The 18,093-nt window shown below is 36.6% G+C and overlaps 1 protein-coding gene across 5 annotated transcripts in view; it reads left to right on the top strand.

Moving 5' to 3' along the window:
• Positions 1-17,770, top strand: part of STXBP6 (syntaxin binding protein 6) — an 83,412-nt gene extending 65,642 nt beyond the window's left edge. For all 5 annotated transcript variants that reach the window (XM_056493207.1, XM_056493206.1, XM_056493208.1 and 2 more), the window contains 3 exons: positions 452-617; positions 13,365-13,522; positions 14,695-17,770. In XM_056493207.1, coding sequence (XP_056349182.1) covers positions 452-617; positions 13,365-13,522; positions 14,695-14,718 — 348 coding nt within the window. In that variant the 3' untranslated portion in view covers positions 14,719-17,770. The remainder of the gene's footprint in view (positions 1-451; positions 618-13,364; positions 13,523-14,694) is intronic.
• The last annotated feature ends 323 nt before the right edge of the window (positions 17,771-18,093 follow it).

The raw sequence follows: 18,093 nt of genomic DNA, 5'->3' as shown, positions 1-18,093 counted from the left end.
AACACTTCATGAAAATGCATTAAATGTTATTTGTTTAGGACTTAGATTATTTGTTCTGTTGAGCACAGAGAGTGGAGCCACATCTTCAATAACCTGGTGTGACCATTGAGAGTCATAAATTCTTGCATAGTATAGAAGACAAGTAACTATATATCTGAAGATAGCAAGGGTTTCTTACGAGAATTTCACTTTTAATGTTTTGATCTAAATTATTTTCATCTTCAGTTTTTTTGCCATAGCTAACTATTCCTCATTAAAAATAACACTAAGAAAAAGAAACTTCCTGCCTGTTTGGTCTTTTTCATTCAAAAATATGCAGTAATACCAGGGTGGTTTTTAGTTGCATGACCTTTCTGCCTTCTGCAGCACAGTACATTTTAAAAAATATCTTTCTCTGAATCATTTTTAAAACCGGAATAATGACAGTCTCTTCTTTTTTTTTTTCTTCTAGGATTCTCCAGAATTTGATTTGCTATTTGAAAATGCATTTGACCAATGGGTAGCAAACACAGCTTCAGAAAAATGCACATTCTTTCAGGTTCTACATCACACTTGTCAGCGATACCTTACAGACAAGAAGCCAGAATTTATCAACTGCCAATCTAAAATTATGGGAGGTAAGTGAATCAAAGCTTAATACTTTGCAGTTGGACATGAAATTATTTGCATGTGATTTATTCTGTGTTCAGATAAGCTTGCATCCTAATGACATCTTGAAATCATGGGTCTGAACATGCTAACTTAGCAGTAAATTAGGCTTCAGCATTTCTTCATCAAGCACCACTTCACACTCTTCTGTTACCTTTTCATTCCTTTCATTTTAGCTACTGAAACTGATAACAGATACAGATAACTTTTTCGATCAATAGTTTTCTTTTAGTGTCTTCTCAAACTAAGAAAAATGCAAAATTTCTTGTGTCTTCTCTTATTCTTTCCTTTTCCACATTAATAGGATTTCCTTTGTTTTCTTTTTGGTGTGGTGGTGAGGAGGGAGCTGCATTAAAGGCTGAAGATACACCCTACAATTTTTCTAATTCTTATATGAAGTCTCATGTTGGTTATCTGTTTGCTAATGTTTCTCACTTCCATCCTTCCTGCAAATAAGTTGTTTTATTAATAAACCACAACATATTTTGCCTTTGAACCTGTATTATTCTCTTAAGCTTGACCTGTCCAAAACTGAGTTCCCAATTCAACTGATCCAGTTATTAACTTTATCCTAAACAAGTGTCATCGCAATGGAAAAAAATTGCCACTGAGGTTCATAAATATATGCTTAACTTCTACTTTTTCAACACATGCTAGACCCTACCATGTCCCATGAAGCACACCCACATTCTCCCTTTGACAACTTCCTAGATAAAGTGGGAGGATTCAGAAATCCTCTGCTAGCAGATGGTGACCATTTCCATATTCCTTGCATGTCATTCTGACTGGGCACAAGTCCAGTCTGTGTGTGTACACACACAGTGCTGCATATAGACTTTGTATAGGAACTTCTGAATCTCCTCATGGGTACAGTGCTTCTGCTGTGCTTCACACTGCCAACTTTTTCATCATTCCCTCTGGGTAGGTTTAAATTTGACACAGTCTGTAAGAACTGTAAACCAAGTAATAGTTGACCCTAAATTACAGTGACTTGCTGTGTGTCAGCCCCACTGAGCCAGCTGTTTGTATCAAAACCTGTTTAGTCCAAACCCTTAAATACCATTTCTGGAAAATATGTGAAATGTCTTGTCAAGCTCAAATTTATCCTGACTAGAGAAAGTAAGGCCCAAATGTAGCTAAGCAAACCAAAGAAGATACACCTGAGAACATAGTTTAAAATTTATTATATCCAGTTGAGAATTTACAACTTGGATTTTTTTGTTATTGTGTTGTTGGTGTATTTTGCTAACTAATCAAAGTAGTAATCTTAGTGCAGTCAGATTTCAAGATGAGGCTTGTAACTTCATCCCCTCAACCAAAGTAGCATAACATTTTAAGTGGTATTCTTGTGAACTTTCTGGGGATGTGAAAAGTAATAATTTTTTTGGGTGGCTAGCCAATGTAACTTCTAATACTGTAAAAATTTTTTTGCAAAATAAATTATTAGAGTATATATGCATGCACCCACATGGTTTTTTAAGTCATTATATGGGTATGCCCATCATACGTGTAATGTATATCTTGTAGCTAATGAATATTTTCCAAAAAAAAATTGCCACCAAAGAACACTTTTTCCTTAGTGGAACTGATGATGAAAGGACTTGAAGGGCTTGTTTACAAGCCTACTTATCTTATTGAACCTTATTCCTTCCTGAAGGATGGGAGTGAAGAAAGTGAAATTCATGCTGCTCCTGTTTCTGCAGGAAGTGTTGAGAGCTTAGCTTTAAGTAAATTAAGGTGTTCCTGTGGAACTCCAGACCCTCTTCATGGCCTTCCTACTTTTACCTCCTTTACCTCCTTTCTCTCTCACACACAGACACACACACAACTTCCCCCTATAGACCAGAGCCCTGCCACTTGACTCTCCTTCTGCAGAATCATTTCTTGCCTTATTTTCATTTGCATGTCATGTAAGTGCAATCTGCAGAGTTAAATAGGCTAGACTGCTTTCAGTAACTTGATTAATGACATCAGTACTTGCAGCAATAATGAGAGCTGACTGAAGGTGTGGGTGCTAATTCTGAGAATAAAGAAAAAAATTCAAGTTTAGGCAGACTGTAATAAGATTCTTCCTACTGGTGTCTTATGCTAAATATTTCAAGTTTGTCTCTTGTTAAGAATTTAGGTGAGCCCCCTCCATAGTTTACATGCATATTCTGGATGTTATGGTGGAGAAGAAATACAGGCTTTGGGGCTAGAGGGCTTTTTATGACTGAGGTAGGAAATATTTTCCCCATACAGATTCTGATACTGGGATGTGTCTAATTTGGAGCATCTTTGTGTTATGTTGTCATTTGGTGGCCGTGTTAGTCAGGTTGTGTTGCTTTCACAGCAGTTAATATAAAAAGCAAAATCGGAGAGGGCTGGTGTGCGAGAATTTCACCACTTAGAGGTTGTGTTCATTGGAACAGCTTGATTCTTGACATAACATTAAACTGACATTGAGGATGCATTTGACTCTCATTTCTGGATAGAACCTTGAGATACAGCGTTCAAAGCTCTTCAGAGATTAGGTCTGTAATAAAGAACAAACATTTGCTGCCACCTTTAGATGCCTATTAGAAATGCATTTGGTTTTAAGCTTTGTTCTACCTGTATGCATTGGCATTTAACATTTGTTCTGTTGAATTAGTCAAAATATTCTTGGAAACCTAAAATGATGACGTCTTTACCTCTGTAACCTTTTCTGTAGGACACCCTGCAGGAGTTACTAATGAATCACTGTTTTTCCTCCAAGAATAAAATGCCAGTATGAGAATAGTAATGAGTACTTTTTCCATACAATATTACTCATCTTGGCTTACCACATTTGACACCTCTAAGCATATAATGGTGTTTACCATACTGACCAAGATTAATGACTGACTGACTAAAGGAGACAAACAAAAAGTTGTGTTAGGAATTGCCCTGAGCATCCTGATCTAGTGGGTGGCATCCCTGTCCATGGTGGGGGTTTGGAAATAGATCATCTTTAAGGTCCCTTCCTTCACAGACCATTTTATGATTCTGTGAATTAGGGTGAGAAAAAAGACAATTGTTGCCCTCTCTCCTGTCAGATACCTGGTAGTTGGTTGGTTCAGTTCTTACCTAATAGACATTGAAAAAAGTGTGTATTTGAACATACTACTCTTGCAGACATTCACTTGTAAATTAATTCTGATGGAAATTAATTTGGCCCCCAAAAATTTAAAACAAAAAAACAATAACGAAGATGAATTATCTGCAATATCTGTTATTTTGGTTGTGTTTTGCTGGTTTGAAATGACCAATGAAATTTAGCCATGTCCACATACAGAAACAGTTTTATTTTTGAAGTTTATATAGGTATTTCTTGCCAACATATACCAAATACTCAGTTATTGTCATTCTAGAGATTAAAATATTAGAAAGTAATTTTCTGCTGCCAAAGACCATTTCAGATGCTTGCTTTTATGCCCTGCATATTCATGTCATGATTAATTCTGCTTTGCAGTTTTACTTAACTATATGTGTTTTAGTGATCTTTAAACATAAAAGCCATGTACTGAGATTAGAATGGATAAGAGTAGTTGAGATCTTTTCCTGTAGAAATTTGGCATATAATCAGAACTCTAAATTAACTTCTAAAAGGGGAATCTTGTTAAAAAAAAAAAAAAGAAAAAAAAAAGGACATTATGTTCTTGCAGAATCTGTAAGGATACATAAATTGGAAGGGACATTTATCATTATAAAGGTTGGTTCTTTTTCTGATCTGTATAACTTTGAGACAAGGTAATGTAGAAAGCTTGACTTTCTGAAGATTGAAGTGCAGTGTTATCTTCAAGATGCAGAATATTGCTGTTTGCCATAGAAATTAGATTCTATTTTTTGGTATCTAGTTGTTAGGTTTTGATGTTTACAAAGCCAGACTGCAATTCTGTGCTTTATTATAGTTACTGATTCTGAAAGTGTCTGGTTAGTCTATCATTCAGTATAAATCTTAATTATTATTGAAAATATTTCTTATTTAAGTTAGCATTAATTTTATAAATTTATTAGATTAGAATTTAAAGTTTTACAAGTTTAAATACGTTTTTCAGTTTGGAAAGCAGGTAAAAGTTGTGTTAATATGAAAATAGATTCAAGTTTTCAAAGCTGGAAATCCAGTGAAGATTCTTTTTATGAACATTGTCTTTCAGATCTCTTAGTCATCCTTTCTGGATGATAATTTTAATATTGAAACTATCTAGAGAACATTTATGTGATACAGGAGTTCATTAAGTTGTGAGAGTGTGTTGTCTTATAGGATTACAATCACAGAAGTCTCGTTTCTGTTATCTTCTGCATATTATCTCAAGCTGTTTAATGATGCTTTCACATGGCTGTTTAAGAGGTCAGAATTTTTTTTTCTGTAGCTCTTCCCTCTCTTATTCAAGAGAGCTCTTAACCAAGGCACCAATATACATGAAAGGATGTGTAACAGTTGGCAGAGAGGCGACAGGGTGAAGAAGGAGGGGAAGAACTGTTTGTCCTGTGGACCTTTATAATCAGCTATTCTATTACAGATGTGATGGATAGCCTTGGGCTAATGTTAGTCTAGGAAATGTAACTCCCTGGTAATGATGATTCCAACAAAACAAATGTGCTCAGCAAGGAGGAGCAGCTGATGGATGTGTGAAGTGCCACCATCAGTTGAAACTTCAGTCTAAATATATTGATTTTGAAATACTGTAGTTTCCTGAGTTAGATGCCTAAGGTTCAGTTAATCCTTTAGAGTTATTGTGGTGTTTCTTGGTTTGTTCCAGACTAAGTTGTTCCTTATTGTGAGCAGTTTCATGACAGTCTTAGCAGTGGAAGAGATTTGCCTTCATGTCTTCAGTGCTGTGTTGCAGTAATGAGCAGCTCAACTTGCTTTTTTGGGGCATAATTCTTTCTTCCAACAAAATGTTTGATTTTGATTGGTAAATATAGCTAATATGTGGGAGTCACCTGAACCTTGACAGACTAGGAGAAACTTTCAGGTTAGCAAAACTTGTAATTTCCTCTTGAGCTTTCTGTGGTCACCTGCTTCATTCTTAAGTCTTGTTTTCAGTGATTCAGTACAGTTGGGAGGGTGGAAGAAGAAATGGGTTTTTTTGTAAAATGCTGTCTATAAGAGCAACATTCAAGCAGGTTTTCATTAACATTGGTTGATTGAAAGTAATGAGAGTAACGTGCATAGTTAGCAGAAAAAACTATTCAGGTCTAAACATATGTCTGTCATACCAATCTTAGGTGATTGAGATAGTGCTAAAACATTACCCTTCAATCCTGGCTTACCCTGAGGACAGGGCTGGCACAGCCAGTCACTGTCAGATCAACACTCTCTGCTGCATTTTTCATTTAATGTTTTCCAACCACTGCTCTTGACTGATTTCATCCTGACCTTGACCAGTTCTTACTCAGTCTTCATTCTTACTCATGAGCCATAACTTTATTTTCAATTTATGTGGTAATGGAAGTTGGTGATTTTGAATGTGCTGATTAAATAGCAAAGACAGAATTTTCAAAGTCACTTACCTGATGAAGAAATAAGCATCTGTTGACAAATGCATTGTGTTTCATGCTTCCATTGTAGCAGGTTAATGCTTTATGTTTCTCAATAATAATTAACACTACTTAAGCAGAAACTCAATCAATAGTATTGACACAACGTCTGCAAGAAATACCTTTGTTTAGAAAAATCCTTTGGTTCTTGTTCAGGGCATGTTGCTGTCTAGATCTTCCACTCACCCTAAAAGAACTGTCAATACTTTGGTAAATTCAATTTGAAACCAAATAACAAAATTTCATCAGCAGATGTGTTAACACTTTGGACTGCCTTGAGAGGGAAAATTGTATTGGGCTTTGTATTGGTTTTGACTGGGATGGAGCTTATTTTACTTCATAACAGCCAGTGCAGTGTTGTGTTTCAGATTGTCACCAAAACTGTGCTGGTAACACACCAGTGTTTTGGGTGAGGTGTGCTTACAGACATTCATGGTCTCCTCCTTCTGCCTGGGAGGGGACACAAACAGGGAGGCTGACCAAAACTGACCAAAGAAATGTTCCATGCCATGTAGCAGCATGCTCAGCAATAAAACTGGAGGGGAAACTGCCTTTTCCCAAGGTACACACTGCTCAGGGACCAGCTGAGCATTGGGCCAGTGGTAAGTGTTGGGTGGTGACTGATTATTTTTGCATCATTTGTACCATAGGCTTTCATTAAAAATAGATTTTTTTTTTCTTTTAATTATTAAATATTACTCTTCATAGGAATCACTGTTTGGGGACTTTTCTTATCCTATGTGAAATGTTTCATCATTCTGAATATTGCCTATGGAGAAATATTCTAATTTTGTATCAGATTTGTTTGAATATTTCAGCTTATGGTCATTAAGAAACTTAATAAGTACAGCATTTTACTAATGGCAGAAATGGCTGGAAGGATTTAACCAAAAAAACCCTCATACTTTTTCCTTACAAGATGATATCAATGTCAATAAAAATTGACATGAGAGTTATCCCATTTCCAGTTATTTTACCTGTCAGCTGATCAAAATCAGCAAAGCTTGCAAGTTTTTTCAGTGCTCACAACTCTCACAGCTCTCACTTGTGACCCCAGGGGAACAGCATTCAAGATTAATATTTAAATTTGTGAGCTCATTCTCAGACAGAAGCTTGCCATGGTGGGTAGCTGCTGTTCTTTGTTTTAATTACACATTCTGCTTCTTGTCAGGTTGGCTGTAATAGTGGTATTGCTTGAGATCCTGCTGAATTCCAGAACTTTTCCAGAGTAACTCTCTTTAACTCAAAATTGTCATAATGTGTAAATGTCACTGCACAATAAGATTTTTGGACGTTATTGGTTTTATACTCCCAAAAAAAGTTACTTTTTCTAGAGAACAAATCAGGCTTTCTTCCTGCAGGGTTTTCAAAGTTATTACATGCAAAGTTTATTCCCATTTGGATCTTCAGAGATGAACTTTTTCCCAAAAGTGCAAATTTATGCAAACTTAATAATCTTGACTGTAATGATTTGTCATTAATATAAGCACTAATCACAGAATTGTTAGGGTTGGAAGGGACCTCTGGAGATCATCTAGCCCAATCCCCCATTTAATATTTATCATCACCATTGAATGTATTTTAATACTGCTTTTAATTTATTAGGATTTAGCTATAAGAAGATCTTTTCCTCAAAAGAATAAATTTGCTGAAGATGCAGTAAAAGTAACAGTATAATCCACAGCCCTCACCCCAAGATAAACAGCATTTTGACCAGGGCAATGATCAGAGACAAATTCCTATAATAGAATGACACAAAGATATGCTAAAGTAATTTTTCTGTTTGTGCTGCTTGAAATTTGACTCTGTAATTAATTAAGCTGTTAAAAAGTATGAATAATTTACATGGTATCATTGCTGTGGAGTACTGGATAAAAGAAAATCTCAGTAGAGCAGGAGCTATTTTTGTTATCAAGATACCTCATCAATAAAAAAAAATTCTTTTATTTTAATGGCTCCTATGTTATTTAATATCACTATTTAAAATAAAAGGGCACTAGCATCAGAGATAAAACTTCCTTTTTCTTACTACTATAGTGAGAAACCTTGTCCTACTTAACTGTTCGTAGAAGAAATTTTTATAGTACCTTGCAGAACCATAACAAGGGTTGTTTTTCCATAAAACAGCTGTTTCTAGATCTAAGATTTTACAAGCCACACTGAGCAATGTGAATGCATTGTGTTTGCTAAGCAATAAAAAAACTGAACTGTTGAACCCTTAAGGTTATTAATGTAATTTGTTTTGTTGTGGTTTTTGGGTTGGTTTAGATTTTTTTTTAAGATCTCATCTTCATGACTTAATTACATTTTATTTCCTATAGTCTGCAGAAATCATTCTGTTTATGTGCTGCTTTCAGCTTTTTGCAACTAATTGCTGTGTTTCAGGCTATGTTGATTTTCTTTCATTTCTGTGTTTCTGGTTTGCATGTATTGAAATATGGAAGTTAAAAAAGCAGAAATCTTCCAGGTGTATTTGATATGTTGGAGATGATACCCTTTGAGCTAAAAGTAGGGATGGTTCTTTTTTTAGAGAAGTTTATGGAAGTAATTTGGTCAAGATACATGCAAAGATACTCTTTGACTCAAGAAAACCCCAAAGCCATAAATAGTTATAAACTTGGAAAATATACTAGATAAGTATCACTTTATATTTATTTTGCTCTAAATCTTCATTGAAAATGTCTGCATTTTCTTAATTTTCATAACTGTCCATTGGTTTTTGTTAACATCTTGAAACATAAAGAACATTCAAATCAGATCACTGTAAAATGTATTTAGTCATGTTTTTTGTCCTTCATTGCAACATTATAGTTTAGGAATGGTATTCCCCTCTCTAGTGCTCCAACCAAAACTGTGACAGTTTCCCCTTCCCTTCCAGCAGAAATCACAAAAGGTGAACATTATGGGTTGAGATAAGAAAAATTCACTGACAACAACAATAAAATAAGAAAATGAACAGTAATACTAATATTAATAATAAATAATCAAAGCTAAATACATTTATTTCCTTTTCAGAAGTAAGTAGTTGCTAACTGTTTTATTAATGCATGTACAATTAAAATTGAATGCTTGTGTTTGCCAATCAGTCAGATAAATCTCTGCATTGAGCTGAAATATATTTGATGTGGCTAATAGGGATTGTGATGAACCTTTTATGAATGTGTGATAAAACAAATGATGCAATCTAAATAATGATACCTCTAGAGATCAATTAGTTTCTTCACATACTTGATTATGACAGTATTCCTGTATCTATCAGGTACTGAGCATGGTTGTAAAGGATGTGCTTTTATTGTGCATGATAAAAATCCTAAAGCTGACTTCATGGGGTGATACAGCTTGAATATTCTGAGTTGGAAGGGACCTGCAAGGATCATCAAAGTTCAGCTCCTGGCTCTGCACAGGACACCCAAGAGTCACCCTGTGCCTGGGAGCAGTGTCTAAATGCTGCTTGAGCTCTGGCAGGCTGGTGCTGTGACCACTGCCCTGGGGAGCCTGTTCCAGTGCCCAACCACCCTCTGAATAAAAAACCTTTTTCTAATATCCAAAATAAACTGAAGGCATCAGTGTCTGCCCCTCCTCTTCCCCTCATGAGGAAGTTTTGGACTGCTGTGAGGTCTGTCCTCAGTCTCCTTCAGGCTGAACAGGCCGGGTGACCTCAGCCACTCCTCGTATGGCTTCTCCTCTAGATCCTTCCCCATCTTTGTATTCCTTCTTTGAACACTCTCCAGTAATTTATATCCTGTGAGTGTTGTGGTGCCCAACACTGCACACAGGACTCGAGGTGAGCAGAGCAGAACAGGACACACTTGGCCCTCCTGGCTGCCAGGGCACTGCTGACTCGTGTTCAACTTGCCATTGACCTGGATCTTTCCATGGCACTGCTCTCCAGCATCTTGTTCCTCAGCTTATACATAAATCCAGGGCTGCCCCATCCCAGGTGCAGAATCCAGCACTTTCCTTTGTTGGACTTCATGTAGCTGGTGATTGCATGGCCCTCTGATTTGTCAAGGTCTTTCTGCAGGGCCTCTCTGCCTTTAAGGGAGTCAACAGCTCCTCCCAATTTAGTATTGTCTGAAAACTTACTCAGTATGCTTTTGAGTCCTGCATCCAAGTCCTTTTTAAAGATGTTGACAATTGGGCCCTGCAGAGCTCTAGTAGTGACAGGTCCAGTCTGGTGTCACCCCATTCACTGTCACCCTTTGCACCTGATCCAGGAGCCAGCTGCTCACCCATCCCATGATGTGTTTGTCCAGCTGTTTGTTGGAATTTTGTCCAGAAGGATCCTGTGAAAGACAGTACCAACAGCTTTACTGAAATCTTAAAGGATTCCATCAACAGGGAAAACATTTCTCAGGATATTTTGAACCAGAGTAGTTACCTTCTGAAGAGCAGCTAAAAATTTTTGGAGCTGGTAGATGATTTATTCATAGGAATGATTTTCCAGTATGTCCAGTGCAAGTGTTGCTATTCCTGCAGTGATAGTAATACAGGGATGAGGCACAGTCAGTCATACCAGCAACCACCTACACATGCTCTAGAAATACACTGATGAAATTCCAGAGACTACTGACATGTGGGTTTCTGAGTTGCTCATAAATGAGAGTAGATTTTTTTTTTATTGTTTTATTGACATTGCATTGGTAAAGAAACTCCAAAAGTAGTTCTTCAGAACAGTCTCAGAATAGCAGCTTCTCTGCCCATGAGAAAATACAGCAGATCTTACCTGAAGAGAACACAGTGTCGTGTTAGCTAGAGGGAAAAACAGTTACTCAAGTTTTTTCTTCTTTGCTGAAATAATGTGGAGAAACAGATACCAATCTTTTGCCACAAATCTACAAATAGTTTTAGGAATATAGGAAATAAGAAATATTTTTAGGAGTATAGAAAATGAAAAATAGTTTTGTTCTGTAGTTTCCAATTGGCATGACAGAAGGTCAGCAATTAGTTAAATTCTGCTCCCCAGCACATTTTCAGACTTTGGAAGATGCTTAATTTTATAATGTTACCCATGTAGTCTTCTGTCCTTGGTTCAGCAGAGGCTTTGTGATCTTGTAAAAAACAGATTTAATTCAGTGCTGGGAGCATTTAAATTCTTATCCTAGGAAACTTACACTGTACAAGAGGCCAAAGCCATTAGATGACAACCACCAAAAAAGGAAAACTATTTCCAGTGCAGTGTTGCTCAGTACATGTGTTTATTGGAAAAGCTGCTCAAACAGAAGCCAAAATAATAATCTCCTTTAAAAAATTATGAACAAAATAGCACTTGGCTTAAAAATTTTAAAGAAAGTGCACAGTATGTAAAGTTGTTTGGTTTTACATTCAAACTCCTCAGTGTTTGAAGGCAGCCACTTGAAAAGATTAATTTCTGTCTCTGCAAAGTTCCAGCTCACAGTATTGTTAGATATTAATCTCTTCAACAAGAATGCCAGCAGTTTTATTCCTTTTCTAAATGCAACAAAAAAAACCAAAACTGAAGCAGTTAACTGAAGCAGTACCACATCTACTTTTTTTTTTTTAACTCCTGATGTGCAAAATGTAACAATATTGGTATATAGGAGGCCAGGGTGTTCTTTTATTGCTATTGCTCATATTGACTCATCGTCTGTGAGTCACTGTGTGTAGGTTCTTAAGTCTCTCCCTCACATCCATAGTTTAATACTAGTTGAATTTTAGTTTAATAAAATTGTAAGCCAGTTTTCTTTATTTCAGAAATTCCTGCAGCCTGTACCATGTAACACAGGCTACTCAGGGCAGCCTTTAGTTTCACTATTCATTGTTTGTTTGGCCTTTCTAAGGAAAGGATTATTATTTGAAAACCAGGTCTGAAAGGGTTGGTTGTTATTTTTTCTAATGAAACTGGGTGCTACTTTCAGCTGTGGTTTTTTTTTCACAGTGTCTGGTATGGGGAATGTGGTAGATTTGTGCTGAGCATGGGGTTGATAATATAGAGATGTTTTTGTTATTGCTGAGCTGAGCTTGCACAGAACCAAGGACTTTTCTGCTTTTCATGATGGCAAGGATATTGGGGCTGCATGGGAGGTTGGTAGGAGGAGACACAGCTTGGACAGCTGACCAAAGGGATATTCCAGACCATATGACACTATACTCAGTGCAGAAAGTGAGAGAAAAGGGGAGGAAGTTTGGGGTGATGGCATTTTGTTTTCATGAGGAGCTGTTACTTTGGTGCCAGCTCTCCTGGGGATGGCTGAACCCCTGGCTGCCCATGGGAAGCAGTGACTTAACTCCTTGTTTTACTTTACTTTAGAGCATTTTGCTCTTCCTATTAAACTGTCTGTATCTCACCTCTTCAGTTTTCTAATTTTCACCTTTCTAGTTCTCTCCCCAGTCCTGCTGGTGGGAGAGTGAGCAAGGGGCTGTGTGGTGCTTGATTGCTGGTTGAGGTTGAACTACAACAAACTAATACCAAAATAGCCCTTTAAATTAATGTTTGGGTTTGCTGTTTTAACCCAAGAATATTTTTGTAGTAGGTACATTTCTCAGATTCATGATAAAAGCAGTGTGTTTGTGTCTGTTTTTACTTGTTTTTATCTCTTGAGGGCAGAGGGCTCTGCAGGGGGATCTGGACAGTCTCAGCCAGTGGGCTCAGGAAACAGCCTGAGGTTCACTAAGGCCAAGTGCCAGGTCCTGCCCTTGGTCACAGCATCCCAGGCAGCTGCAGCTGGGGCAGGAGGGGCTGTGCAGCAGAAAGGGGCTTGGGGAGCTGGTCTGCAGGGCTCAGTGTGAGCCAGCAGTGGGTCCAGGGGCACCTTGGCCTGAGTCAGCAATAGCCTGGCCAGCAGGACCAGGGAGGTGACCCCTCTGTGCTCAGCACTGGTGATGCCACACCTCCAGTACAGGTTCAGTTTTGGCCCCTCACTTTGACAATGCCATTGAGGTACTGCAGTGTGTCCAGTGAAGGGCAGCAAGGCTCATGAGAGGTCCAGAGAACTTGTCTTTTGAGGAACAGCTGGGGGAGCTGGGTTTGTTTAGACTCAAGGGGGCTCAGGGGGGATCTCACCACTCTCTGCAACCATCTCAAGAGAGGTTATAGTGAAGTGAGGCCAGTGCAGGTAGCACACCAGCCCTAGAAGATTATCAATTAAATTAATTGTATTTAATACAAAGCATATATGTATACTTGAGTGCTCTGATGGCTTCTTTTGCAGGAAACAGCATACTCCACTCAGCAGCAGACAGTGTGACAAGTGCAGTACAGAAGGCAAGTCAGGCCTTGAATGAGCGTGGTGAAAGGCTAGGTCGTGCAGAAGAAAAGACAGAGGAGCTGAAAAACAGTGCTCAGCAGTTTGCAGAAACTGCACATAAGGTAAGACTTGGGCAGGATAATACTTAGTAGGTTCAAATCAGATATTTGGCTGTCAGAGTTTGTTGAATGAAAGCATGTGTCTGTACTTAGTTGTATAAAGGTTTGAACTTAGTTCAGGGTATGTATAAATCCTCCTTATGGCACCTTCTTCACCTTCTTTGCCTGTAAAAAAATCCTTTCCATTTGTTGGTGACTGCACAGGATCTTAATGTTATAAATTCTGTCTAATAAAAACTTCTCAGAGTTGCCTGCCAAAGACACATTAAAAAAAAATACCAGTTTTAAGGAAAAAAAGAAAAGTGTTGGTTTAAGTTCTTTCATGCTGAAATGCATTTCTAGTATATCACTACAAATATTAATTTCTTTTAAAAAGCATTTGTGACCATATCCTTGAATGTCAAAGGTTTATGTCAGTTTAGTTTGAGCCATTTATTGGTCATCATTTCACCAAATGAGTGAATTTTAACTGCCCCTATCAGTTCTGTTTTCTAGGTAATTACCCTCAGGATTCACTCATCTCAGCTTTGTTAGCATTCTGTATTATCTACTGATTATCTACAAATAACATTTTTTCTTTTTTATATGGAGCCTAACCCTAAGCTCTCTGCTGGGTTTGCAAAGTCAGTTTTTCTACTTATTTAATACAGGTTTTAACATCTCTTTTTTCTCCCTCTCGTTCCCAGTTAAGTCCATTTTTGAATTATTTGAAATGGAAATAATTGGTAATCAGAGAGGTAGAAAGGCAATCAGACCTGTATTTTTCATCATTATGTAGTGGCAGAGCTCCTGAATAGGCATTTTAAATGACTTGTCTAGAATTTCTGATTGTAGCTAATAATCAAAATCATTGGGTCAAAATTACTAATCTTCCAAGCATGTCTTTGTTTCTGGTGTCTTGCTCTAGCCTTCCTCACTGACAGCAAAATAATGAAACATTGGGAAACAGAGGTGGGCAAGCAGATAATTCCTGCCTCCTCTGCATGGCAAAGAGAGGCTTTGCCTGTGTGTCCCTGGAAAGGGAATGACTGTATGCAAAGAGGTTAATGGATTTCAGGCATCTTTTGGAGAATTTGTCTTACAAACTCTTTTATACACACTAGCCACATTAGGTTGATGCAGCTGTCCTTCTTGGTGATACCTAATTAATTTTGGTGGTGTTTTTTTTTTTTCAGCTTGCCATGAAGCACAAATGCTGAGATACTGCCCAAAGCTGAAATCTTCTCAAGAGAAGCTGAAGAGGCTACAATCAGCAACTTTTACAGGAGATTCAGTCTTCTGTGGGCTTTTTCCTTCCCCTTCAGTGGAGATGCATTCTTTCAGTTTCTGTGCAGGAAAAAGTGTTGCATTTCTACTTTTCTGACTAACTTTTGTTCCTCTTTTTTAATATTGCTACACAGTCCTGCGGTACTTTCTACCTGTATTTCAGTTGTTACAGGAGTGAAAGCAAACATTGAAAAAGGACCAAATGACAAGCTGATCAGGATTAAAGTTGTAATATTCTTCTGTGGTTATAAAAAAAGAAAGATTGAACTGATTGTGGACATGGGTGTGGAAATAAAATCCAAAGAAGGGGTATAATTTTCTTCATTTAATGTAGCATCAGCAGAATGTGAATGAATGTCAGAATTAAACATCTGGGGTTGTAGCTATAGTGGAGGACAAACTGCTTTGTCCTGGGAAACAGAAAAAATTGTGTCTTCTCACTAATGTAGGAAGCATTGCATGTGCACCAGCATTCAGAAGTGCATATCTGAATTTCATTCATATCAGCATTTGACACGCTCCTGTTTTCACTTTCAGACTGATTATTTTAATAGTATGCTGAAACCTAGAGAATGTATGCTTGAGGTTTCAAAACTGAGGGGAAAAGCAATTTTTACATCCATACGCACATAGCTGTGCCTCAAACACAATCTAGAAATCTTGATATGAAATTGCATTTCTTTTTACCTGTGATTGTGTGGCTAAAGGCCCTGAAAATGAGAATACAAAGGCCTGGGAGGATGAGAGAGTACTATTTTCAAGAGATCTGTTTTTCATAAATTCTACAGGAAGAGTTTTTTTGAACATTTCAGAAGTTTGTCTGATTTTAATAACTTGTGTTAGCAAGTTGTCTGATTTTTAGTATAGAGGCTTTTACAAAAGCATGTCTTGGTACACTAGAATCAACTTCTAGTTTGAGTCTGAGCTTTCAATATGTTGTCACTGGAAGGATGACACTACTTCATCTGTATTCACTATATGCAATATATGCCATGTATTTGTCTTACAAAAATAAGTAGGTTACCTTTTTCCTTCACAGCTGTTTTCTTAACATTTTTAAGATGGTCTAATGTGCTTCAAGAATGAAAAGGAAAAAAAAAAAGAGAAAGATATGTTGCTTTTTTCCATTTTTATACCAGTAAGCTAGAAAATAAATCCTTGCAGAAGGTGCAGCCTTCATCTTCTGAAAATGCCTGCTCTTCATTTTTGCCCTCATCTTACCAGAGAAAAGCTGGCATTATGTGAATGTACTGTATTCATTGTAGAATATGATTTTTGCATTATTAATGACACAACAATCCTCAAAAATCCTCAGAGCAGTGCTTGTAAGAGAGATAAAAGCTACTGTAGTAATTGAGAATATTTTACTTACTGCAAGCTGAAATAAGTGAAAATCTCATGGAAATGCCCATTTAGTAAAATGATGCTTGCCTTTTGGAAAGTATTCTCATTTGAACTAAGGGCACTGTCTAGTTAGCTGATTGCATTCAAACTTTACATCTGTTTTGTTTTTGGTTGTTTTTTTTTTTTTTTTTCCCTGTAATTTAAACCATTTTGTATGAAGCTTTTTATTTAATTTCACACTGGGGGTTGAGAGAATGGGTCATTTAGTAGTACCATATGATCATTTAGCTCTATTTAGCACTAGCTCAAATAGTTACCAAATCTAGCACCTACTGAAATGGAATTTGGCCACTTCTCTTGTAAATCAGAACAGGTTCATTAACAAAACAAGTTCTGAACACTCTGTTGAGCTATATGTAAGTAATTCTTGCCCTGGAAATGTCTGAATGCTATTGTAATGACTGAGTATTTCTGCTATGAACCAGGAAAAAGTGTCTGCTCTTTTTTAAAGAAATTAAACTTCTGCTAGATACAAAATGTTAGGCCATTTTTTTTTTTTTAAAGATGGATTATAAATCAGTCAGGGAGTACATTTCTGACCACATAGCTATCTTTTTGTCATGTTTTCCACTCTTTTAAAATATATTCTGCTGCTAACTTCACAATTCTTTCTCCTGAGAGAAAGAAGTAAATAATTAGAAGAAATGTCTAAAACCCAGGCCAGATAAACCTGAAAAGAATTAGTTGTTTAAATTTAGATAAAAAGGGATATATTTTCAAGTGTTTACATAAATATCAGCTGGACAGAACAGGATCACAATTGCACTGCTAAGTTCCAGACCTCTTGTGAGTTTTACTGTACTAAAACCTTTCTTTAGTCCCACCTGAGGTTTATCAGCATTTTGGGTTGTTTTATATCTTCCAGTTAAGTGTATTTTTTTATCATAACCTAGAACTTTAATCCAACCATCAAAAGCCATTTACTATGGGAACTTTAAGTAACCTAAGTCTTCTGAATGAAGGAAAAGTGGTGTGTCTGTTTACTTTGTTCTTGCTGTTCAATAAACTATGAGGTTTGGTAGTTTTTAGAAAAAAAAAATCAAGGTGTATAAATGTTTATCCAAAGGTAAATCTTAGAGCTTTGCAGTTTCCTTCTGGAACTTAGCTTGTAGTGTATACAATCTAGCATTATTAGATAGTCATGTATATAACATATACTATGATTCAGGTTAATGTTTCATATGAAAGAATGTATTTGTAAATTGTAACAATATTAATAGTTTCTTTATCTTTTTAAAGTTCTGAACAGAATAAAAATAATGTATTGTTAGACTTGACTGCTGTACTGCAAAGTCTGTCTTAAAAGGCTACTTTTGTGTCTAGCAAAAGTTGTGTATTATGTGAAATATTAACAAAAATATGTGCTCTTAAAACTGATCTTAAAGGTAGGTAGGTTTTGCTATGATTTGCCAGAATTGTAATACTTGCTGATATCTATTGTAACCAATTCCTTGGAAGTTCTCAAAGATGTAGAAATTATTTTGTGCCATTCTGCAGAGAAAAAAGTGGGACCTGCTCTCTTGACTCACTACTGGAAACCCTGATTTTTGTCATTAAATACTATACTGTGATGAAAACTGGCTTTGGATTATTTGAGTTCTCTATTCAAAATATAAATTATTTTTGATGTAGCTTTCTATATTTCACTCTAGGAAAATTATATTGAATTCTAGCAAAACTGAATAAAAATTATTTTCTGCTACAGTGATAAAAAATTTCTCTAGAATGCTGTAATTAAAAGAGAAATAGTGGAAACTAGGTTAAAATATTTCCTGTCTAAGCAGATTCCAGAAAATACTTGCCATAGGTTGAAGTTAGCACCCTACCTAAAGGCTGTGTAGGTTAAAAATAATTTTGATAATTTACTTTCCATTCCTAGGAAATGCTTATTCTCAAGTTGTTAA

This window comes from Oenanthe melanoleuca, chromosome 5, assembly GCF_029582105.1.
Source record: "Oenanthe melanoleuca isolate GR-GAL-2019-014 chromosome 5, OMel1.0, whole genome shotgun sequence".
Classification (NCBI taxonomy): domain Eukaryota; kingdom Metazoa; phylum Chordata; class Aves; order Passeriformes; family Muscicapidae; genus Oenanthe; species Oenanthe melanoleuca.
Note: the sequence above shows the minus strand (reverse complement) of the source record. Positions and strands in the feature narration are given on the sequence as shown.